The 25,083-nt window shown below is 49.0% G+C and overlaps 1 protein-coding gene across 1 annotated transcript in view; it reads right to left on the minus strand.

Annotated features, from left to right (window-relative positions):
* The window catches only part of DLD (dihydrolipoamide dehydrogenase), a 49,973-nt gene extending 25,256 nt beyond the window's left edge, over nucleotides 1–24,717 (minus strand). Inside the window, exons 1-10 of the mRNA XM_075345141.1 lie at nucleotides 24,598–24,717; nucleotides 22,046–22,124; nucleotides 19,204–19,283; nucleotides 18,335–18,403; nucleotides 11,037–11,106; nucleotides 10,812–10,912; nucleotides 1,707–1,850; nucleotides 1,521–1,622; nucleotides 377–567; nucleotides 25–195 (exon numbers count right to left, since the gene is read on the minus strand). Of these exons, the coding sequence (XP_075201256.1) occupies nucleotides 25–195; nucleotides 377–567; nucleotides 1,521–1,622; nucleotides 1,707–1,850; nucleotides 10,812–10,912; nucleotides 11,037–11,106; nucleotides 18,335–18,403; nucleotides 19,204–19,283; nucleotides 22,046–22,124; nucleotides 24,598–24,636 (1,046 nt within the window). The 5' untranslated portion in view covers nucleotides 24,637–24,717. The remainder of the gene's footprint in view (nucleotides 1–24; nucleotides 196–376; nucleotides 568–1,520; nucleotides 1,623–1,706; nucleotides 1,851–10,811; nucleotides 10,913–11,036; nucleotides 11,107–18,334; nucleotides 18,404–19,203; nucleotides 19,284–22,045; nucleotides 22,125–24,597) is intronic.
* Between the last annotated feature and the right edge of the window lie 366 nt (nucleotides 24,718–25,083).

Here is a 25,083-nt window from a genome sequence, read left to right on the forward strand (position 1 = left end):
CCCAGAAATAGAGATAAGGTTTACTTTGGGATTTTGGTCTGGAATCTTGTGTTGATTGGGATCCTCCCCCTGTTATCCAGATCAATTCCAAGCTCCTGCAATCCAAGGTTTTGCGTGAAGGGACGTCGACCAATGCACACAAGCAGTACATCGCAGGTTATTACTTCTGCCTTGCCACCAGCTGCTGCTTCAACGCTGTCAACACAAGAATGTAGTTTGTTATAGAGCAAAAATAAGGTTAAGCTTTCTCTCTGCATTTCATTGAATATACAGACACCCTCCTTCATGCTGTGGATCACACCACAGATCCCATATTATAAATGTTCCCATTTTATTGAGGTAGGTATGGCGTGTTACAGGAAAAAGCCAAACTTACGAAACATCGATTTTCCCATCTGCTCTTCTCGTCGCACCAGTGACCTTTGTGTTCAGCTTAAATTTCAGACCCTGCTTTTGAAGGATCCTCTGGAAGTTTTTGGAGATCTCCATGTCAATTCCTATTCCACCAACATGTCCCAAAAATTCAACTGCTGTAACATCTGCTCCCAATCGTTGCCATACAGATCCCTTGAAAAAGATAAGCAGCAAAAAAATAGATATCATGTAGAAGTAATATTAGGCAGAGTAATTACATTATTACATTACATTATTCTGCAGCACTGCAAGATAGGATGAAGTTGACCTGGCACACCAGTAAGACCACATGTACATGTTTAGTATTTGGCGAGTTTGCTACCCAAGTCAAAACCGGAGTGGCCTAACCGTTTCAATAAAGCTTTTCAAAATCCATTCTGTGCTAAGCTTGAAAGGGAACCAATCACCAGGATTTTCACGTATAACCTGAAGCCAGTGCTATACTGGCACTATCAGGCTGATTCTATACATACCTGTAATGGTCAGCTCAGATATATAGGTTTTGAAATCCAAGAAAGTAAAGTTTATAAAATCATCAGCTTCTTAAGTGACAGCAGCTGAGGATCAGAGAACATCTGGGGTGAATATTACTTATTTCCTCTCCCTGTAAGAATTAGCATAAGTATTATACAATTGATTTAACTTTTCACTAGCAGGATCTGTGAGGTCATACCCATGTGACCAAAAGGGGCGGGGCCTCAGTAAACAAAAATGTTGCTTCCTGGTATCAGCTTTGTTGACTGAGGCCCCGCCCCTTCTGGTCACATGGGTATGACCTCACAGGTCCTGCTAGTAAAAAATGTAATCGATGGTATAATACTTATGCTAATTCTAACAGGGGGATAACTATGAATACCCCCCAGATATTATCTGATCCTCAGCTGCGGTCACTCAAGAAGCTGATTTTATTAACTTTACTTTCTTGGATTTCAAAACCTAAACATCCGAGCTGACCACTACAGGTATGTATAGAATCAGCCTGATAGTGCCATTATAGCACTGGCTTTAGGTTATATAGGAGAATCCTGGTGACGGGTGTCCTTTAAAAAGACTTCTTGTCAATATGTAAAAAAATAAAAATAAATAAAATGTGCATGGCAACTTACCAATTCAACACCAATTACTCCACCACCAATAACAACCATCTTCTCAGGCACTTTCTTCAGGGATAATGCACCAGTGGATGATACTACAGTTTCTTCATCAATCTGTAACATAACCGAACTAGATTAAGAAGTTTTATACATCAGTAAATAATTGTTTATCTAATTTGCATTATACTAATACAATACCTCAATTCCTGGAAAAGGAGTGACTTCGGATCCAGTCGCTACAAGGATGTTCTTCGTGTTGATAACCTGTGTGCTGCCGTCTGCTTTTGTTGCAGTTACTTGGTTTTTCCCTGTGATTTTTCCAAATCCTTGAACATGTGAAACCTATGCAAGACATGCTTGAATTGAATTATGAAAATACGCATGTATATTCAACTGTCATGTAAGACTGACCACCAGAGCACCCCTTCCCCAATTTACGTGACATAGGGAGCTGTGAGCAGCGGCTGTAAGTTCCCTTTATAAAGGCTATACTCCCCTCCGGTGTGGTTCTTGCAACATCGGCACCTGGTCTCGCATGATGTTATGCCACTCGAGCCCTGCAGCCAATCAGCAGTTGCTAATTGGGCCGCTTCATTCATTTCCTTTGGACAAAAACGGACAACTGGGAGGGTGGCGTCGTGGCTAGCCATGACAGTGCAACGACATGTTTTCCCTGTGCTCCTCTACCTGATAAGAATCATTAGATCCACTAACATGGCCTATCTAAACCCACTAGAGTTGATATCTGTCCTAGCCAATCTGGTAGTGGTTGAATGAATAAAAAAAAATAAATAAAGAAGGGAATTTTGTTTACTTACCGTAAATTCCTTTTCTTCTAGCTCCAATTGGGAGACCCAGACAATTGGGTGTATAGCTATGCCTCCGGAGGCCACACAAAGTATTACACTAAAAGTGTAAAGCCCCTCCCCTTCTGCCTATACACCCCCCGTGCTCACGGGCTCCTCAGTTTTGGTGCAAAAGCAAGAAGGAGGAAAAAATTATAATTGGTTTAAAGTAAATTCAATCCGAAGGAATATCGGAGAACTGAAACCATTCAACATGAACAACATGTGTACACAAAAAACAGGGGCGGGTGCTGGGTCTCCCAATTGGAGCTAGAAGAAAAGGAATTTACGGTAAGTAAACAAAATTCCCTTCTTTGTCGCTCCATTGGGAGACCCAGACAATTGGGACGTCCAAAAGCAGTCCCTGGGTGGGTAAATAATACCTCATAATAGAGCCGCAACCGGCTCCGTCCTACAGGTGGGCAACCGCCGCCTGAAGGACTCGCCTACCTAGGCTGGCATCTGCCGAAGCATAGGTATGCACCTGATAGTGTTTCGTGAAAGTGTGCAGGCTCGACCAGGTAGCGGCCTGACACACCTGCTGAGCCGTAGCCTGGTGCCGCAAAGCCCAGGACGCTCCCACAGCCCTGGTAGAATGGGCCTTCAGCCCTGAGGGAACCGGAAGCCCGGAGGAACGATAAGCCTCGAGAATTGGTTCCTTGATCCACCGAGCCAGGGTTGATTTGGAAGCTTGTGTCCCTTTACGCTGGCCAGCGACAAGGACAAAGAGTGCATCCGAGCGGCGCAGGGGCGCCGTACGAGAAATGTAGAATCTGAGTGCTCTCACCAGATCTAACAAGTGCAAATCCTTTTCACATTGGTGAACTGGATGAGGACAAAAAGAGGGTAAGGAGATATCCTGATTGAGATGAAAGGGGGATACCACCTTAGGGAGAAAGTCCGGAACCGGACGCAGAACCACCTTGTCCTGGTGAAACACCAGGAAGGGGGCTTTGCATGACAGCGCTGCTAGCTCAGACACTCTCCGAAGTGAAGTGACTGCTACTAGGAAAACCACCTTCTGCGAAAGGCGTGAGAGAGAGATATCCCTCATTGGCTCGAACGGTGGTTTCTGAAGAACCATCAGCACCCTGTTCAGATCCCAGGGTTCTAACGGACGCTTGTAAGGAGGGACGATGTGACAAACCCCCTGCAGGAACGTGCGTACCTGTGGAAGTCTGGCTAGGCGCTTCTGAAAAAAGACAGAGCGCAGAGACTTGTCCCTTAAGGGAGCCTAGTGACAAACCCTTTTCTAATCCGGATTGAAGGAAGGACAGAAAAGTGGGCAAAGTAAACGGCCAGGGAGAAACACCCTGAGCAGAGCACCACGACAGGAATATTTTCCACGTCCTGTGGTAGATCTTGGCGGACGTTGGTTTCCTAGCCTGTCTCATGGTGGCAATGACCTCTTGAGATAATCCTGAAGACGCTAGGATCCAGGACTCAATGGCCACACAGTCAGGTTGAGGGCCGCAGAATTCAGATGGAAAAACGGCCCTTGAGACAGCAAGTCTGGTCGGTCTGGTAGTGCCCACGGTTGGCCGACCGTGAGATGCCACAGATCCGGGTACCACGACCTCCTCGGCCAGTCTGGAGCGACGAGGATGGCGCGGCGGCAGTCGGCCCTGATCTTGCGTAACACTCTGGGCAACAGTGCCAGAGGAGGAAACACATAAGGGAGTTGAAACTGCGACCAATCCTGAACTAAGGCGTCTGCCGCCAGAGCTCTGTGATCTTGAGACCGTGCCATGAACGTCGGGACCTTGTTGTTGTGCCGGGACGCCATTAGGTTGACGTCCGGCATGCCCCAGCGGCAACAGATCTCCTGAAACACGTCCGGGTGAAGGGACCATTCCCCTGCGTCCATGCCCTGGTGACTGAGAAAGTCTGCTTCCCAGTTTTCTACGCCCGGGATGTGAACTGCGGATATGGTGGAGGCTGTGGCTTCCACCCACAGCAGAATCCGCCGAACTTCCTGGAAGGCTTGCCGACTGCGTGTCCCGCCTTGGTGGTTGATGTATGCCACCGCTGTGGAGTTGTCCGACTGAATTCGGATCTGTTTGCCTTCCAGCCACGGCTGGAACGCCTTTAGGGCAAGATACACTGCCCTTATCTCCAGAACATTGATCTGAAGGGAGGACTCTGTCTGAGTCCAAGTCCCTTGAGTCCTGTGGTGGAGAAAGCCCGCTCCCCACCCTGACAGGCTCGCGTCCGTCGTGACCACAGCCCAGGATGGGGGCAGGAAGGATTTCCCCTTCGACAGAGAAGTGGGAAGAAGCCACCACTGAAAGGAAGCTTTGGCTGCCCGAGAAAGGGAGACGTTCCTGTCGAGGGACGTCGACTTCCTGTCCCATTTGCGGAGAATGTCCCATTGAAGTGGGCGCAGATGAAACTGCGCAAAAGGAACTGCCTTCATTGCTGCCACCATCTTCCCTAGGAAGTGCATGAGGCGCCTCAGGGGGTGTGACTGACCATGAAGGAGAGATTGCACCCCTGTCTGTAGTGAACGCTGTTTGTTCAGCGGAAGCTTCACTATCGCTGAGAGAGTATGAAACTCCATGCCAAGATATGTCAGTGATTGGGCCGGTGTCAGATTTGACTTTGGAAAATTGATGATACACCCGAAACTCTGGAGAGTTTCCAGAGCAATGTTCAGGCTGTGTTGGCATGCCCCTTGAGAGGGTGCCTTGACAAGTAGATCGTCTAAGTAAGGGATCACCGAGTGTCCCTGAGAGTGTAGGATTGCCACCACTGCTGCCATGACCTTGGTGAAGACCCGTGGGGCTGTTGCCAGGCCAAAAGGTAGTGCCACGAACTGAAGGTGTTCGTCCCCTATGGCGAAGCGCAGGAAGCGCTGATGCTCTGGCGCAATCGGTACGTGGAGATAAGCATCTTTGATGTCTATTGATGCCAGGAAATCTCCTTGGGACATTGAGGCGATGACGGAGCGGAGCGATTCCATCCGGAACCACCTGGTTTTCACATGCTTGTTGAGCAGCTTTAGGTCCAGAACGGGACGGAAGGATCCGTCCTTTTTTGGCACCACGAACAAGTTGGAGTAAAAACCGTGACCCCGTTGCTGAAGAGGAACCGGGATCACCACTCCTTCCGCCTTCAGGGTGCCCACCGCCTGCATAAGAGCCTCGGCTCTGTCGGGGGGTGGAGATGTTCTGAAGAAACGAGTCGGAGGACGAGAGTTGAACTCTATCCTGTAACCGTGAGATAGAATGTCTCTCACCCATCGGTCTTTTACTTGTGGCAGCCAGGCGTCGCAAAAGCGGGAGAGCCTGCCACCGACCGAGGATGCGGTTTGAGGAGGCCGAAAGTCATGAGGAGGCCGCTTTGGGAGCGGTTCCTCCGGCGGTCTTTTTAGGACGTGACTTAGACCGCCATGCATCGGAGTTCCTCTGATCTTTCTGAGGCCTTTTGGACGAGGAAAATTGAGATCTGCCCGCGGTCCGAAATGACCGAAACCTCGATTGTACCTCCGTGGTTGAGGTCTGTTTGGTTTGGACTGGGGTAAGGATGAATCCTTTCCCTTGGATTGTTTAATGATTTCATCCAATCGCTCACCAAACAAGCGGTCGCCAGACAATGGCAAACCGGTTAAGAACTTTTTGGAAGCAGAGTCTGCCTTCCATTCACGTAGCCACATGGCCCTGCGGAGTACCACCGAATTGGCGGAAGCCACCGCCGTACGGCTCGCAGAGTCCAGGATAGCATTAATGGCGTAGGACGCAAACGCCGACGCCTGATTGGTTAAGGACACCACTTGCGGGGCAGATGTACGTGTTACTGCATGAATCTGCGCCTGACAAGCTGAGATAGCTTGGAGCGCCCATACGGCTGCGAATGCTGGAGCAAAAGACGCGCCTATAGCTTCATAGATGGATTTCAACCATAGTTCCATCTGTCTGTCAGTGGCATCTTTGAGTGAAGCCCCATCTTCCACTGCAACTATGGATCTAGCCGCCAGTCTGGAGATTGGAGGATCCACCTTAGGACACTGAGTCCAGCCCTTGACAACCTCGGGGGGGAAGGGATAACGTGTGTCCTTAAGGCGCTTGGAAAAACGCTTGTCTGGACAGTCTCGGTTTTTCTGGATTGCCTCTCTGAAGTCAGAGTGATCCAGAAACATATTTAATGTACTCTTTGGAAACCTGAAACGGAATTTCTCTTGAGAAGCAGACTCCTCAATTGGAGGAGCTGGGGGAGAAATATCCAACACCTGATTGATGGTCGCTATAAGGTCATTCACTACTGCGTCACCTTCAGGTGTATCTAGGTTGAGAGCGGCTTCAGGATCAGAATCCTGATCTGATACCTCCGCTTCATCCTCCAGAGAGTCCCCCTGCTGGGACCCTGAACAGTGTGATGAAGTGGAGGGAATTTCCCAGCGACCCCGCTTGGGCAGCCTGGGACTGCGGTCCGTGTCAGAGACCTCACCCTGGGACCTATGGGTTACCCCCGGGGCACTTTGCTGTTCCAATTGAGGGGGACCAGGGGTCAAGGATTGGATAGAGCCCGGGGCCTGAATCACCGGTCTGGACTGCAATGCTTCCAGTATCTTAGCAGACCATTTATCCATAGTCTCCGACAGTTTGTCAGCAAAGGCTGCAAACTCCGTCCCTGTCACCTGGACAGTGGTAGCAGGTGATTCCACCTGGGCCACCTGTAGCAGAGGCTCCGGCTGAGTAAGTGCCACAGGGGCTGAGCATTGCACACAATGAGGGTCAGTGGAACCTGCCGGTAATACAGCTGTACATGAGGTACAGGTTGCAAAGTACGCCTGTGCTTTGGCACCCTTGCTTTTTGCGGATGACATGTTGTCTCCTCTGAGAACAACCAGGAGGGTATATAGCCAAAAATCAACAGAGATAGATATATATATATATATATATATATATATATATATATATATATATATATATATATATATATATATATATATATATATATATATATATATATATATATATATATATATATATATATATATATATATATATATATATATATATATATATATATATATATATATATATATATATATATATATATATATATATATATATATATATATATATATATATATATATATATATATATATATATATATATATATATATATATATATATACACACTTCGGTACTCAGTGGGGCCAGCACCACAGGTGCTGCTTACCGACCGCTCAGAGCGGTTGTGTGGTCACCAGATTCCCTGCCTGGGTCTCCCTGTGTTGTCTCTCCTCTCCAGCGTCTGAATCGCTGACCGGAATGGCTGCCGGCATTCTGTGGGGAGGAGGAGACCGTGGGCGTGCCCAAGAAAAGTGCGGGAATCCAGTGCCCCACTGTACTGAGTGAGGAGGGAGGAGGATACTAATGTATGCTCCAGCCCTCCGCTGACGATCCGTGCAGCGTCCCGCCCTTCCCCTGACTGGCAGGCCTGTGGGCGGGAATATACGACACTAGGCCGCAGAAGCCGGGGACTAAAGTTATAAGCGCGGCCGGCCATAAGCGCGGCCGCGCGGTAGTCCCCGGCGCACTAACACACCCAGCAGTGCTGCAGTGTGTATGGCACAAGCGCTCCATGCGCGGTAGTCCCCGGCGCACTAACACACCCAGCGGAGCTGCAATGTGTATGGCACCAGCGCTCCATGCGCGGTCCCCACGGGGACACAGAGTACCTCATAGTAGCAGGGCCTTGTCCCTGACGATACCCAGCTCCTATCTTGCAGATTCCCAGGGGCTGCGGAGGGAGCACGGTCCCAGTGCCTGGAGACCGATCCGGGTCCCACTTCACCCAGAGCCCATTAAGGGATGGGGAAGGAAAACAGCATGTGGCTCCTGCCTGTGTACCCGCAATGGGTACCTCAACCTTAACAACACCGCCGACAAAGTGGGGTGAGAAGGGAGAATGCTGTGGGCCCTGTTATGGGCCCTCTTTTCTTCCATCCGACCTAGTCAGCAGCTGCTGCTGACCAAGCTGTGGAGCTATGCGTGGATGTCTGCCTCCTTCGCACAAAGCATAAAAACTGAGGAGCCCGTGAGCACGGGGGGTGTATAGGCAGAAGGGGAGGGGCTTTACACTTTTAGTGTAATACTTTGTGTGGCCTGCGGAGGCATAGCTATACACCCAATTGTCTGGGTCTCCCAATGGAGCGACAAAGAAAAAAAAATAAATAAAAATTGACCATTTTCATATTGAACTTTTCAGTTATGACTAGGGTGGACATGCCATCTCAGGCCCAGGAGACTACCAGTGCCACTTTGAAATCTCAAAAAACATTCTGTACAATGTCAGACTATGTATTCATACTCCATCAATATACAGATGTTCTGGAGAACAAAAATTGATAGGAGGAAGAACCATCAGGTTGGACCCCGAGTCAACCACCATAGCAGATCTCTCTTTTGTTCTTCTGTCTATTTTAATAGCTCTTTGGCCACCAACCAGGATCCCTGATCGAGCACACAAACCCCTGCACCCGTCTGACAGTAATGAACTATGTCCAACAAACAGGCTGTATTCATTTCTTTGTAATCAATAAATTCACTCTCCAAGCAGCAGGCAAAAAAATAAAGAAAAAAGTAACCAATAATTAAACATTACGTAACTTCCACTTTGCCAACAACCCAACCTCACACTCTATAGGCCCTGTCACACACAGAGATAAATCTGCGGCAGATCTGTGGTTGCAGTGAAATTGTGGACAATCAGTGCCAGGTTTGTGGCTGTGTACAAATGGAACAATATGTCCATGATTTCACTGCAACCACAGATCTGCCAAAGATTTATCTGTGTGTGATGGGACCTTAAGTAAACATTGTGATCCATAAATTGACATATCAAGTTGTCGACTATACCATTATCCCAGGCTACATACACTAACTATCCTGTTAATATGAGCCATTAATTATTGATGGTGAAAAAGGTTTTACAATCTATGCTTAGGCACCAAGTCGAGACCAATCCACAATGATCCGTACCTAGTTTTAAATGTAGAATTAATTAATTTAAGGGCATAGTGCTGCTATGTGGAGACCTAAAATGTAACCTTTGACCCAGCATTGGACAACTCATCGGGCAGCTTTTCCCTCTCATTAGCAGTTATCAAAAAATAAATAAAAAAATAAATATATCAATAAAAAATCACGATACAATTACAACTCCAACACCCCACTGATGGAGATTCTAGTCTTCACATAATTCGTATAGTCGCTTGGATCATCTGAATTCCACGTGGGGCACTGGCCTGGTAAAGGTCAGCCAGTATTGGTAATCTTCTATATTCTGACACGACAACACACATACTCACACGCAGCTTGAACACTGCGCTCTTATCACCGTCAGAGGTCCCATCGGGGCTTCCGTCCGAGCTCCCCGCAAAAAAGCAGGTTTCGGAAATATGCGGCGACAGGGCACTCTGCCGCTCTCATCCCCTTTGGATGCCTGTTATGTCCAAATGCGGTGAACTTGAAGCGGCTGCTAATTGGCTGCAGAGCTCACATAGCATCACGCAAGCCCTAGAAGGCCAGGAATGGCACAGAGACTAAGATTTTGTTGGTTTGCTTTTTTTTTTTCCCACACCCAAGGGCAGTATAACAAAAAAAAAAAAAAAAAAAAAGAAGAAGAATACAAGTAGTGGACATCACCTTTAAAAGATCTCCAGTCGAGTGGTATTGATGACTTATCCTCTTATTAGGTTATCAAAAAAAAAAAAAAAATCAGATTGGTGGGGGTCCAACACCTGGGCCAGCCCACCGATCAGCTGTTACGACTATTGAATATGCACCATTCTGGGTGTATGCTACATAAGGGACATAGCTGTGTAGCGAACCTCCAGTCAATGAGTTTATATCTGTCAGAAAACAGCTGATTGGCGAGGTACCAGGCCCCCACTGATCTAATACTAATGTCCTAGCCTAACAATAGGTCAGCAGTATCAACTGCCAGGACAATCCCTTTAATGTGTGTTGACAATATTAAATCTATTTTCAAAGGCTAAGGCCCCTTTCACATTGCGCTTTTACTTACGTTCAGTGGTCCCATTGGGGCATCAGTCCGATCCTCCCCTCCCCCATCCTGCAAAGCGTGTTTTGGATGCATGTGCAGACAAGGCCATTGACTATAATGGTGCAGACTCAGTTAGCGTGTGCTGTCTTGCACCATTTTCGGGCATATATGTTTTCTGCAGGCGGACACCCGAACGTAGTCTACGTCTGCATATCCGCCTGCAGAAAACGTATATTTGCAAGACCGAGCACACGCTAACGGAGCCTACTCCATTATAGTCAATGGCCCTGGCGGTGCATGCGTCCAAAACACATTTTGCGGGGTGGGAGAGGGGCAGTTCAGACGGATGCCCCGACGGGACCACTGAATGTAAGTAAAAGCGCAATGTAAAAGTAGCCTAAATGTATGTATTATGGCACTACAGAAGTATAATAAGCAAACCTTATTCTGTTTGAACAGATGAGCGATGCCCCCTGTAAGTGCCTTTACCGCTCCACTTTTCTGTTCCATCATCTTCTCCAGATTTAAATTGATGCCAGTAACTAAATAAATTATAAAAAGAAAATCTTACCATTTAAAAGAACATAGACAAGTACCGGTGACAACACACGAGTTTAGGAGAAAAACCATGCTAATACCATGACTGATAATACAATTTTAAACTACCTTCAATTCCTCTGCTCGCAAAATCTTTTCCATGAGCCAAATGATACAGGTAGGAGTTATTCAGCAAAGCCTGTGAGAAGCCATTACAGAAGATCAGTTATTGTCATGTTTAGACAAGACGCACAAAATATATGGTGCATGTTGTACAAGACATCTGAAGCATAGTGAGTGACATTTCAGGCACTTCTCTTTAGTTGCATCTAGTTTGTCTTACTTTACATTAAAGTAAACCTGTCAGGTCCAATATGCACCCAGAACCAAGAGCAGCTCTAGGTGCAGATTTCTAATCCCAGCATCTAGTAGCAAACAAAATTTAGAAAAAAAAGTTTCTAAAGATCTTTTATGGAGATGTTAATGAGTGCAGGGACTAGTCGTAAGGGCGTTAGTTCCTGAGCTCATTCCGACCTCCTAAGCATGCCCACAAGGGTGTGCTAATATGCTATTCAATTCAGTATCCCTAGCAATGACACGCGTACCTGTGTCTGATGATCAGAAGTCCCTGCAGAGATTCGAAAGAAAACACCTTTAGGGAGGGACCAGAGCCTGCAGAACCCTGCCAGCGAACATAGGAGACGTGGCAGAAGAGCCAGCCGGTAGAAAGAAAAACAAGGCTGTCAAAGAGACCAGGTCCCACGCAAGTGAGCCGAAGCATATCTGCAAGGGCAGCCCAGGAGGGCGACAGAACCAGTAGAGCGTTCCGTAATAGCCCGAGACACCAATGTACCATGGGTCACACAGGCCTCCCCAAGAGGCACCCGGAACCAACTAGAAAGACACTCTGGACGCCGAAAGCCCAACCGTGGATTGTGGAGACAACAAGGCCACATACGATCTCCCAGAATCTGGAGCCGGAGATACAGAGAAGAGCCCTCCTAAAACCCAAGGAAGAATGAGTCTTCCGCAGGGACTGGAGGATAGGGACAGAAGGACAATTCCTCCAACATGGAAGTCACATGCTACATGCGGCAAGGGACAATGGCTGTATGAGGCTGGTGCCATCAACCCAATCCGAGAGCCTGGTGGTGAGAGAGCCGAAGGACACTAACACCCCGGCCCCAGGACAGCGCAAGCAGTAGCCACCTTGAGGGGTAGGGAATGGAGGAGAGGGCAGAAGGAGCATGAAGAGCAGTCAATGCACAAACCAACCGCCAAAAGGGGTGGGGGGGTGGGGGAAGAGGAAGGGGAAGGGGAAGCTGGTGACCGCAGGAAGGATACTGTGAAGCCATCCAATACTACCAACCAGCCACTGTATAGTGCCATCAATAATGACTTGCCCCCTTGAACTGCCGACAACCCCGAGGGCAGACTGTGCTGAGGTAGGCCAGAACTGCCTGAAACAGGCTCTACCCGTAGAGGACAGAAGGATCCCCATACTCCGAGAACCCAGGGGTAGAAGGATGTTCACCACCGAAAGAGTGGAACAGGGTGAGGAAAAACAATGATGTCGAATCGTCCCTCCACCAAATCCCCAAATCCCGGCCGTCAGATGGAGGCCTGAACCCAGAGGAGGAGAGCCCCCGGGAGAAAAGAGACTGTTCCCGAAGCTGCCCCGACAGACCCCGAGAAGGGGAGCAAGGTTGCCTGGGCCAAGGGGAGGGGGGTGGGGTGTTTGCGACCAGGATAGCATGAATCCTTCCCTTGGACGTGCCCCCTATGTGTAGGGCCATGATCTTCATTCGGGTGAATGACCACATACCCCCCTGGTAAAAGAAGGGGAACACCTACTCCGGCACCTAACAGGATTCAACCAACATGGTGCCTGCTAACCAAGGAAAAGCGAAAAGAGCTAATCCTCTTGGGCACAGTACCACGAATGTGAAAGAACCCCGGATACAAGGGACTCCAGTCCCCCAGGCTACATGGCCCACAGACGAATCCTGCTGCCGAGTGTGCTGGCAATGGTTGCAATAAGAGCCAAAACTGAGTGCCACAGGAATTCCAACCGAAACTGTCCAAAATTTTTTTTTTTTTTTTTTTTTTTTTAAGACTGTTTTGCCTGGACGCGTGAAGCCACCAATGGCTAAGGTATAACGTTACCAACGATGCAAGGAATGCCAAAAGGCACTGGCTGGGAGGCGTCAAGCAAGAATAGCGACACTAGGCCACAACACAGAGGCGCTGAATACAAGCACAAAGGTGCCAGGCACAAGGCCAGGACGCGCCTGACAACACGCCCAGGAGGCGCCAGGCAACAAGCACAGGAGGCGCCAGGATTAAACCTCAAAACGCGCCAGGTGTATCGCAGTCACCAAGCACCAGCGGAGATCCGTCAAGCACAAACTCAGTCGCCTAGGCCGCAGCCCAAGGCGGCAGGCTCAGCTCAAGAAATCAGGCCTCCTAAAGGCGCTAGCCCAAGTCCAGAGGCTTGAGGCCCCAGCTCAGGGGCGCTTGACACCGGCTCAGAGGCCACAGGCACAGCGGCCCTAGGCGCCAGGCACAGCGGCCTGAAGTACGAGGCACCAGCTCAGAAGAACTAGGCACTGGTAAAAAGGTACCAAGCACAACACAGCTCGCAACACCGAGGCTAGTCACAGCACAAGATAGGCGATAGGCACATTAGAGGCACAAGGTGCATCACAGGCACTAGGCAGACCATAGACTCTAGGCACAACATAGGCACCATGCACAGCAGAGGAACCTAGGCACCAAGGCACAGCAGAGGCACTAGCCCTAACAGAAGCACCAGGCCCCTTATCGGTACTAGGCCCACCATATCCACCAGGCCCATCATAGGTACTAGTCACCTCATGTGCGTTAGGCACAGCCTAGGCACCAGGTACCGAACTGCAGCACTAGGCCCAAGCTGAGAATCACCAGGCGGTCCGGAGGTTTTGAAGCCGGGGGAGAGTAGGGAGGGCAAAGCCAAGAAGCAATGAGACCAATCCACCCTGAATAGGAAGCCCCACAGTCCCAAAGGCAAAAAAAGGAGTCTATATTCCTCTTATGGTATGGCTTAACTGAACCACCAGAGGCAAGCGGTGCAGGAGAGCTGAGCCAAGTGGACAGAGCCGGGAGGCGAGCAGTCTGAGCCCTATTGTGAGGGCCATGAGGCTGGAGGAGTGAAGAAGCCTCAGACTGCCAATGGTAGCCATGCAACCGTGGGCTCTGAAGAATCCACTACTGAAAGTCAGAAAAGGCCCCTAAGGAGGCTCTACTGAAGGGTAGCTTCTATTTTCAAAGAATGGTAATATCCCGAACACCTGTCCCACCCCAGAAGGAGGTAGACAGCCTGAGTCTGGGATGCCGCCATTAATCGAAGCTGGAGGAGCCATCGTTTGCGGCAAAATTCACCCGTAACTTTACAAGGGCTGGCTTCCAGAACTGAAACCAGACAGCCAGTAAGCCCCCGGTCAGTAGAAGGGCGTGCAGGCCGAGTCCGCCCAGAAACCGAGAGGAAGCCGGGAAGTAAACCGCATCGAGTTGAGGCGGGAGGAATGGCAGAGAGCACCTGCGAAAAGGCACTGCTTTGAGTTTGTCCACCAGGTAAGGCCAGAGTTTGTACAGGGAAAAAAAAAAACGCTACCACCATGCAGAAGCGGTGGGCACTGGGCAGCGCCATCTTGCCCGTTCCTGCGCATGTGCAGAGACTGCTTCCGGTCCAACGACACCTCCCGTCAGGACCCGGAAGTCCGCGGCACGGCCAGAGATCGCCGCTTCCAAACTTGGAACCCCTGACTTGGTAAGCCACTGGCGTCATAGGCCCTAGTGAAACAACCGCAGCCGCTCCGGTCTACGGGACACAGTCAAAAAAGCAAAACCGGCGTGTCAACTGCCGGAAGTCTGATGGCCCAAACAGGACACAGACCCGGAGGCCAGTGAATACAACTGCAGGGGCATACGCCTTAAGCAGGACACAGCCTAGCATGTCACTGAATACCAAACCAGTGTATACCACACAGTACCGGCGTATACAGCTGCCGGGATCTCCACCTTGGCAGGACACAGACCCTGAGGCCAGCGTATTCAACTGCAGGGACATATGCCCAAGCAGGACACAGACCTGGCATTGGACTGTACCATACAGTACCGATGTAGACCACACAGTACCGGTGTATGCAACTGCCGCGATCTCACACTCGGAGGCCAGCGTATAAAACTGCAGGGGCATACGCCCGAGCAGGAAACAGACCTGGCATGTGACCGGCATATACTACTGTAGGGTTGCTCAGCCCCACAGGACACAAACCCGGCATAAAGTACCGGCGTATGCAACTGCCGAGACCTCCACCCCAGCAGGACACAGACCCGGAGGCCAGCGTATACAACCGCCGAGGCATAGCCCGAGCAGGATACAGACCTGGCTTATGACCGGCATATACAACCACCAGGGCTATACACCCCGGCAGGACACAGACCCAGTCCCAAAAAAAACAAAATAATGGTAAAAGAAAAAAGGAAGCTGAGGCCCCTGATTTGAACACCAAGGACCCCAACCAACAGCAGTCCTTCACTATGGCAGCGCCACAGCACTTCTGGGTCTCCCATCCTGGGACAGGAAACCGAACTGATGCATGAGAGAGGTGCTGCCCTTTTATTTTAGTGGGTTTCTTGTCCAGAATGAGGGGCGGACCTATCTCTCTGGTGGCGCTGTCGTGGCGACGGGAAAATACATTTTCTAAAGATCTCTATGTATGCCATTCGATACAGGGATGATTAGGCAGGGACTATAAATATTCACCCAGAACTGCTCGTGGTCCTGGGTGCATATTGCACCTGACTGGTCCTCTTTAATTAATATGGACATATGAAGAAAGTGAATAACCAAAACAGAAATATGATTTAATTGATACACACACACACACAAATAGGGTGTTTATGTTTTATGAAAAAAAAAAAAGAAAAAAAAAAAAAGATTCAATATACCTTTTATAACTGCATGTCTATAAAATCATACTCATGATCATTCCTGTTGTGGATATTCCCTTTGTTCATGTGTATAATTTATCCAAGTTATGAATATCACTCTAATATTGTGGCAAGAAAATGTCATAGTGTACCGTATTTTTCGGACTATAAGACGCACCTGACCATAAGACGCACCCTGGTTTTAGAGGAGGAAAATAGGAAAATAAAATTTTAACCAAAAAATATGGTCATGACACACTGTTATGGGGCAAGGATCTGCTGCTGACACTGTTATGGGGGTAATGTCCCCAAATTCTCTACTAAGGTACCCCATTCTGATAAGGATCCTCCTGCCTTGTATATGATCCTGCTCATATACCCCCCATCCTGCTAATAATATACCCCCCATCCATCCTGCTCATGATATGCCCCCATCCATCCTGCTCATGATATGCCCCCATCCATCCTGCTCATGATATGCCCCCATCCATCCTGCTCATGATATGCCCCCATCCATCCTGCTCATGATATGCCCCCATCCATCCTGCTCATGATATGCCCCCATCCATCCTGCTCATGAAATGCCCCCATCCATCCTGCTCATGAAATGCCCCCATCCATCCTGCTCATGAAATGCCCCCATCCATCCTGCTCATGAAATGCCCCCATCCATCCTGCTCATGAAATGCCCCCATCCATCCTGCTCATGAAATGCCCCCATCCATCCTGCTCATGAAATGCCCCCATCCATCCTGCTCATGAAATGCCCCCATCCATCCTGCTCATGAAATGCCCCCATCCATCCTGCTCATGAAATGCCCCCATCCATCCTGCTCATGAAATGCCCCCATCCATCCTGCTCATGAAATGCCCCCATCCATCCTGCTCATGAAATGCCCCCATCCATCCTGCTCATGAAATGCCCCCATCCATCCGGCTCATGAAATGCCCCCATCCATCCTGCTCATGAAATGCCCCCATCCATCCTGCTCATGAAATGCCCCCATCCATCCTGCTCATGAAATGCCCCCATCCATCCTGCTCATGAAATGCCCCCATCCATCCTGCTCATGAAATGCCCCCATCCATCCGGCTCATGAAATGCCCCCATCCATCCTGCTCATGAAATGCCCCCATCCATCCTGCTCATGAAATGCCCCCATCCATCCTGCTCATGAAATGCCCCCATCCATCCTGCTCATGAAATGCCCCCATCCATCCTGCTCATGAAATGCCCCCATCCATCCTGCTCATGATATGCCCCCATCCATCCTGCTCATGAAATGCCCCCATCTATCCTGGTAAATGGCGTGTATCCTGTGGCAGAGGAAAAAAAAATAAACGTTTATACTTACCCTTCCTCACTCCCTGAAGCACCGATCTCTGTCTCAGCTGCAGCGCCGCTGTGTGGAGCAGTCACCGGTGTCTGCAGCATCGCGTCTTCCTGTCTGTGCCGGCGGTAAGCTGATAGATTCTGGTGGATACTAGCGGCGCGCACAGCGATGACGTCATCGCGGTGCACGCCGCTAGTGTCCAGATCAGCGGACCGCCGGCACAGACAGGAAGACGCGATGCTGCAGGGGGGCGGCTCCACACACGGTGACGGGTGAGTACACTGATAATGATGCACGGGGGGCAGTGAATACAGCCGCACATGATCACTCCAGGCTGTAATTGCCAGGGGTGATGACGGCCGGCTGCTAATCATGCACGCACCCCACCCCCCGCCTATCACCCCGCCCACCTGTCAGCGCCGGTTTCGCTGAGAGATGATGGGCGGGAGGATGGGCGTGCATATGTAATGAGCGGGCCCACGTGGTCACGGCAGGCTGTTACAGCCTGCTCGTGCCGCCGATGACCCGCTGCACCGCGGCACCCTCATTCCCCGCAGCCTTATAGTCAGACCATAAGACGCACCCCACACTTTCCCCCAACATTTGGGGGGAAAAAAGTGCGTCTTATGGTCCGAAAAATACGGTATTTAAATTACTTTGCATTAATATTTTACACCTGATTAAAATTTGTAAGTGCCCTTTTCCAGTGTAGAAGTATATGCAATATGTGGGGCAGACAATGAGAAAGATCCATAGCATTACATCTGTTGCATAGGTGGGGTTTTTTTTTTTGAGTATATAAATTTTCATATTTTGTGTACAAACACAAGTAAAAGACAAAGTATTCAGTGTATCATGAATCTGAAGGATTATCCATCGTTGACCAGAGACGCTCTTCTGCACTAAGTGAACAGCGCCAGTGACTGACCCCACACACCTGCTATTGTGATGTGCAGCAGTGGGGATTGTAACAGCATCGGCACTACTCACGTACAATACAGAAGTGAGCAGCTTTGGACACTGCCGGATAGACAGATAATTAAATACTGCAAGGTCTACACCAAAATCCGTATGAGTTACTTGTTCGATCGCACAACCAGCAGAGCCATTCAGACATACCTTAGAGGGAATGCACCCAACGTTCAGACAGGTTCCGCCAAGAGTTTCATTCTTCTCCACACAGACAGTCTAAAAAGAAATTGAATAGATGCATTAAATACCAGTCAATGATGTGCCAGGCTGATGAGCCAGAAAATGATCACTGATCTCTATTACACCTGATCCTTATATGACTATCAGAACTGAATGACAAGGTTTCCCAACTCCTTTTTAAAAGTTGCAACAGGAAAGTGATCACTGAATATAAAGAACCAACGTACTCACCTGTCGCACCCCTGAGGCTACAATGGCAGTCACCACAAAGTACTGTTTATGCTAACCACCGGTGACGGGCCAACATCACTCCTGGCAGAGGCATGGGCATGACTGACCTTTCTAAAACTCTTCCCTTTGGCAAGTTTGGAAGAAGGGCAGAATACCCCATTTAATAAATACTCTGAAATGATGCTTAGAAAATAACCTTCATTGCATGAAAGTCAGACCTCTAAATTACTTTGTATATTAACAGCAAATTATTATTATTTTTTTTCTTTGCTGCAATTCCCACAGATCCTGAAAATGGGGCTCATAGGTGCCAAACCTGAATATACAGTACCAAAAGCTACGCATTATTGCTGTAATCATTCTCTACGTGTTTGGCTGCCTATCAGTCCCATGGACCAGGAATGAAATGTTGGCCCTTGCTTCATTCCAATGAAGCACTTCAGAGTCCCATTGTGATTGGAAGCCGCAGCAATTAGCACCTATTAATTTGCTAGCTGGTATCTTGCTGATAAAGTGGTTTTCCACATTTTAGCATGGTTCGACAGAATGCACATCCCAGAATAAGCTTGTGTACCATGGAAAGTGTGTCGGTGCCCAACACTCACCTGGAAGCCCAGTTGGGCAGCTTTGATTGCGGCAACATAACCTCCTGGACCGGAGCCGATGACTGTGATATCTGCATCCACTTCAAGACAAAAATTTATACCAAAGGATTTAGTTCAGAGCACAATATAAGTCAATTTTAAAGGCATAATATTCCTCTAAGAAAAGAATGTAGTGAACTTGGCATTACTATTCTCCTTGGCGTGAGCCCTAAATGGATAATACTGGCAGCATTGATTTAATATCATCTATAGTAACACACCTGTTAGTTTGTCATTTTCTAAGGCTGCTTTCACACATCCGTCAGGCACAATCCGGAGAAATGCGGATAAAACTGATCCGGCGCTGGATACACTTTATTCCCCAGTCACTCGTATTAGCACCGGACTGTGCCGGATGGCCTTGCGTTGCATGCAGCGTCCTCGGGATCCGGTGAAATGTCTTCGTCCGGCTGCCGGAAAGGACGCAGCATGAGCATACAGCGTTTTTTTTTTGTCTCCGGCAAAAAAAATAGACCACGCCGGATCCGTAACCGTCCGGCGTGTTATATAATGGAAGCCTATGGGCGCCGGATCCGTCGTCATCTGGCATATGACGGAATCCAACAACAGATCCGGGTTTTTGAACGGAGCATGCTCAGTATCACAACGGATCCGTCAAAAAAATGGAAGGAACACATGGAAAAAACTGATGCGATGGATCCTTTTTTCCGCCAGATTCGTTGCATCAGTTTTTTTGCCGGATTGTGCCTGACGGAAAAAACTGATGTGTGAAAGCAGCCTAAGAAGAAGACGAAAAAAAAGAAAAAAAAAAAAGTATTTTTGGGGGAATATATTTGTTAAAGCCTACAATTCAATTGAACCTACAGGAATTTTTAGGGAAAGCCCAGAAATTGCCAATAAAAAAGCCACAACATATTGCAGCATTGTAGATGACATTTTCTGCAATCATTTTGGTGCTGCAGAGAATGTCTGCAGCGTATATTCACTTGCATGACAGATCATTTATGGTTTGGATACTCACTAGGAAAGGGTAAGCCTACAGGATAACACAACGACGGCCATACACTTTACATTGATACTTCTAATGTAGGCAATCAAGAACGTCTGTTACATTTGGGTCCTAGCAGCGCCTCCAATATTGCAGCTGCACGCACACCTCTGCCTTTACGGACCCTGAAAGCAATCCATATCAGATGAAGGGCCAGATTGTTTGGATTGAAACCTCTAGAATACCTACAATAAAATTCTGCACTTTCCTTTGGAGTGCCAAGTACTTTTACTTAGTCAGTATGGATATCACTGTATTCCTGCTATTCCTACTGTCAACCATTACAGAACTGCTGATGGATCCAACTAAAAGCCTCCACAGTGTAAACATTGGTTTAAATTGTCAGATAAAACCTAAGAGAAAACTGAGCGATATTAAGATTGCGGCAAGTCCACAGTTCATTAAAGGGAATCTGTCAGCAAGGTTTTGTCACCTAATCTGAGAGCAGCATAACGTAGGGGCAGAGATCCTGATTCCAGCGATGTGTCACTTACTGGGTTGGTTTGTGTAGTTTTGATAATCTGCTGGGTTAGCAGTGATTTTACCATCATTACAGGACTACTTGGCGTGTTGCAGCTAGTCCAGCATATTCATGAGCTCTGTATAACTGCTAGATCTGCAGCAGAGAAAACATTGATTTTATCAAAATGTCAGCAAACAGCTCAGTAAGTGACACATCGCTGGAATCAGGGTCTCTCTCTCTACATTATGTTGCTTTCAGATGGGGATCAAAATATTTGATGTCAGATTCCCCTTTAATCTTTACTGAACTAGGTATAAATATCATAATACATTAAAAAGAATCTGTCAGCAGGTTTTTGATACGCCAACTGAGAGCAGCAGGATGTAGGACAGTGATCCAGACTATCGCTTATTGGGCTGTTTGCTGCAATTTTAATAAAATTCCTGTCCTCTGCTGCAGATCTACCAGTTCTCCAAATGCAGAGCTCTGTATAACCCCATCCGCATCACTGATTGTGCACTGTGAATAGGCAGAAAGCTGCTAATCAGGGGTGACAGCAGGATTATACAGCACTCAGCAATATGGAGGACTACATAACATCACTAGAGGACTAGAAAACTTGCTGTTTCACTAGCGAGGACACCGAAACTGCAGTCTCTGTACTCCATTTATCTAGAAGCAGCTCTTCTGAGCGCCCACTGTGCAGCAAGTGAATGCGCTAATTCCCCAATCAGAAATGGCATTTATACCCGAGCAATTCATTATGTGAACTACACAAGAGCTTCCCTGCAGTGATATTGGCGATAGACAGTTTTTATTGACACCCCCCCTTACTTTTTGGCTTTCAAGTGTTCTAAATATATGCCTTTCTAAATCACCCTCCCCAGGTCCAGCGATGAGTCTCTGCTGTCAGACTGGAACAATGGCTTCACAGATTCAGCCTATCTGCGGTCAGAGGCTCGGACAATGTAAACCGCACGAGCTGCAGTGGTCAGGAGCGCTGTATTCATGATGTCACTACTGCAGCCCTGGAAGTACCGTATATTATTAATGATACATTAATGATACCATTCCAGAGGTGAAAAAAGCTGGAGTGGTGCTTTACACCAAAGACTCCGCAGTGAAGACAGCGCTGGACCTGGGGAGGAGGAGTGAAGCTCTTTTATAGCTATAAAACAGGCACGGCAATGAATATATAGCTAGATATCCACTAACATCTGCCAGCCAAGGAAAAGGACTGACTCAAGACAGAAGCTGCAGCGTATTATTTCTCACAAGCCGGTGCACTAGAAACTAATAGATTACAGGACGCTCCACCATTCAGGACTCACGTGGCTGGTCGGAGTATGTTCGGAGGGGCACTGCACATATTCTCTTCAGCCCAGGGGTGATGTGACTTAGGGGGGTCTTCTAAACACAAAAACACAAGAATGTCAATGCATCATTAATACACGAGCCCTGCCCTGTTTACTACATACTTGCATCCCCCATAAACTGCCAGTGCTGGGGCACATAACTCTGTGCCAGGATGTTAAGTGGGATGTCTGGGTGGGGTTTCAGACTGCTTGCCCCCCATTAAAATAAAAACACACTCCTTCAGAGCCGCTGCTGGTCCAGTATTGTTGGCAAAGTTATTTTTCCCCATACCACAATCTATTGGAATAATAATCTTGCAGATTTTACAACAGCCACTGAGGTTCTTTTTAGGCCGAGGCAAGACTGGGATTAGTGCGAGTCCTCGCATGACTCCGCTACATGTCACCTACTAGAACACACACACCCGGGGCAGCACACCGACACCACCGCTACATGTCACCTACAAGAACACACACACCCGGGGCAGCACACCGACACCACCGCTACATGTCACCTACTAGAACACACACACCCGGGGCAGCACACCGACACCACCGCTCCATGTCACCTACTAGAACACACACACCCGGGGAAGCACACCGACACCACCGCTACATGTCACCTACTAGAACACACACACACCCGGGGCAGCACACCGACACCACCGCTACATGTCACCTACTAGAACACACACACCCGGGGCAGCACACCGACACCACCGCTACATGTCACCTACTAGAACACACACACCCGGGGCAGCACACCGATACCACCGCTACATGTCACCTACTAGAACACACACACCCGGGGCAGCACACCGACACCACCGCTACATGTCACCTACTAGAACACACACACACCCGGGGCAGCACACCGACACCACCGCTACATGTCACCTACTAGAACACACACACCCGGGGCAGCACACCGACACCACCGCTACATGTCACCTACTAGAACACACACACAGAGGGGCAGCACACCGATACCACCGCTACATGTCACCTACTAGAACACATACACACAGGGGGCAGCACACCGATACCACCGCTACATGTCACCTACTAGAACACACACACAGAGGGGCAGCACACCGACACCACCGCTACATGTCACCTACTAGAACATACACACCCGGGGCAGCACACCAACACCACCGCTACATGTCACCTACTAGAACACACACAGCCGGGGCAGCACACCGACACCACCGCTACATGTCACCTACTAGAACACATACACACCCGAGGCAGCACACCGACACCACCGCTACATGTCACCTACAAGAACACACACACCCGGGGCAGCACACCGACACCACCGCTACATGTCACCTACTAGAACACACACACCCGGGGCAGCACACCGACACCACCGCTACATGTCACCTACTAGAACATACACACCCGGGGCAGCACACCGACACCACCGCTACATGTCACCTACTAGAACACATACACACCCGGGGCAGCACACCGACACCACCGCTACATGTCACCTACTAGAACACATACACACCCGAGGCAGCACACCGACACCACCGCTACATGTCACCTACAAGAACACACACACCCGGGGCAGCACACCGACACCACCGCTACATGTCACCTACTAGAACACACACACCCGGGGCAGCATACCGACACCACCGCTACATGTCACCTACTAGAACACATACACACCCGGGGCAGCACACCGACACCACCGCTACATGTCACCTACTAGAACACATACACACCCGGGGCAGCACACCGACACCACCGCTACATGTCACCTACTAGAACACATACACACCCGGGGCAGCACACCGACACCACACCTACATGTCACCTACTAGAACACATACACACCCGGGGCAGCACACCGACACCACCGCTACATGTCACCTACTAGAACACAGAGGGGCAGCACACCGACACCACACCTACATGTCACCTACTAGAACACATACACAGAGGGGCAGCACACCGGCACCACCGCTACATGTCACCTACTAGAACACAGAGGGGCAGCACACCGGCACCACCGCTACATGTCACCTACTAGAACACACACACACAGACACACATATACATACACACACACACACATATACATACATACACACACACACACACACACACCGACACCACCGCTACATGTCACCTACTAGAACACAGAGGGGCAGCACACCGACACCACCGCTACATGTCACCTACTAGAACACACACACACACACACACACAGACACAGACACACATATACATACACACACACACACACACACACACACACACGGGGCAGCACACCGACACCACCGCTACATGTCACCTACTAGAAATCCATCAGTGAATGGCGAGTGCTAGTCTGTGGTGACTGTATGGGGGACTCTGCATTGAAGGTCAGCAGAGCCCAATGCCCGGGCACAGGCAGCTCGGGTGCTGTAGGCCCAGCTGTCACACACTGGCCGCAGCTGCAGGGAGCGCTGTCACAGCCCTGCGGTCCGGAGGTGGTCGCCCTGCAGCGCCTCTTTCCGCGCTGACTTTACCTTGCTTAAGGTGCAATACACGCGGCTCCAACTGTGCATTTTACTTTCGTAAATGTGACCCACTCCGCTCCCTGTCTGAGCTTCCTAGGATCAAGGACTCCACGAAATGCGCAGGCGCAAAGGGGAGTGTCATCCGCTGGGCGGCCTGGGAAATGTAGTCTTATAGCTCTCATACGTTTCATCACGTGACGATTAGTAGCCGTACGGAGACTTGTGGAGCGGAGGGAGCACTATACCTGATGATTCCTATGTATAGGGTACTTTCACACTTGCGTTCAGCGCAGTCCGTCACTATGGAGAATAGCGCAGTCCGTTAACGCACTGCGCTATTCTCCATAGACTTGTATGGACAACGCACTGTAACGCAAGTGTCAGCGTTGCATCCGCTGGACGACGCAGCTTCGTTATTTTGACGCAGCGTCGGGCGGAGGGAACGCTGCATGTAACGTTTTTTTGAGCGGCGGAAACCTTTATTTTTCACTGCGC

This window comes from Anomaloglossus baeobatrachus, chromosome 4 (assembly GCF_048569485.1).
Source record: "Anomaloglossus baeobatrachus isolate aAnoBae1 chromosome 4, aAnoBae1.hap1, whole genome shotgun sequence".
Lineage (NCBI taxonomy): Eukaryota > Metazoa > Chordata > Amphibia > Anura > Aromobatidae > Anomaloglossus > Anomaloglossus baeobatrachus.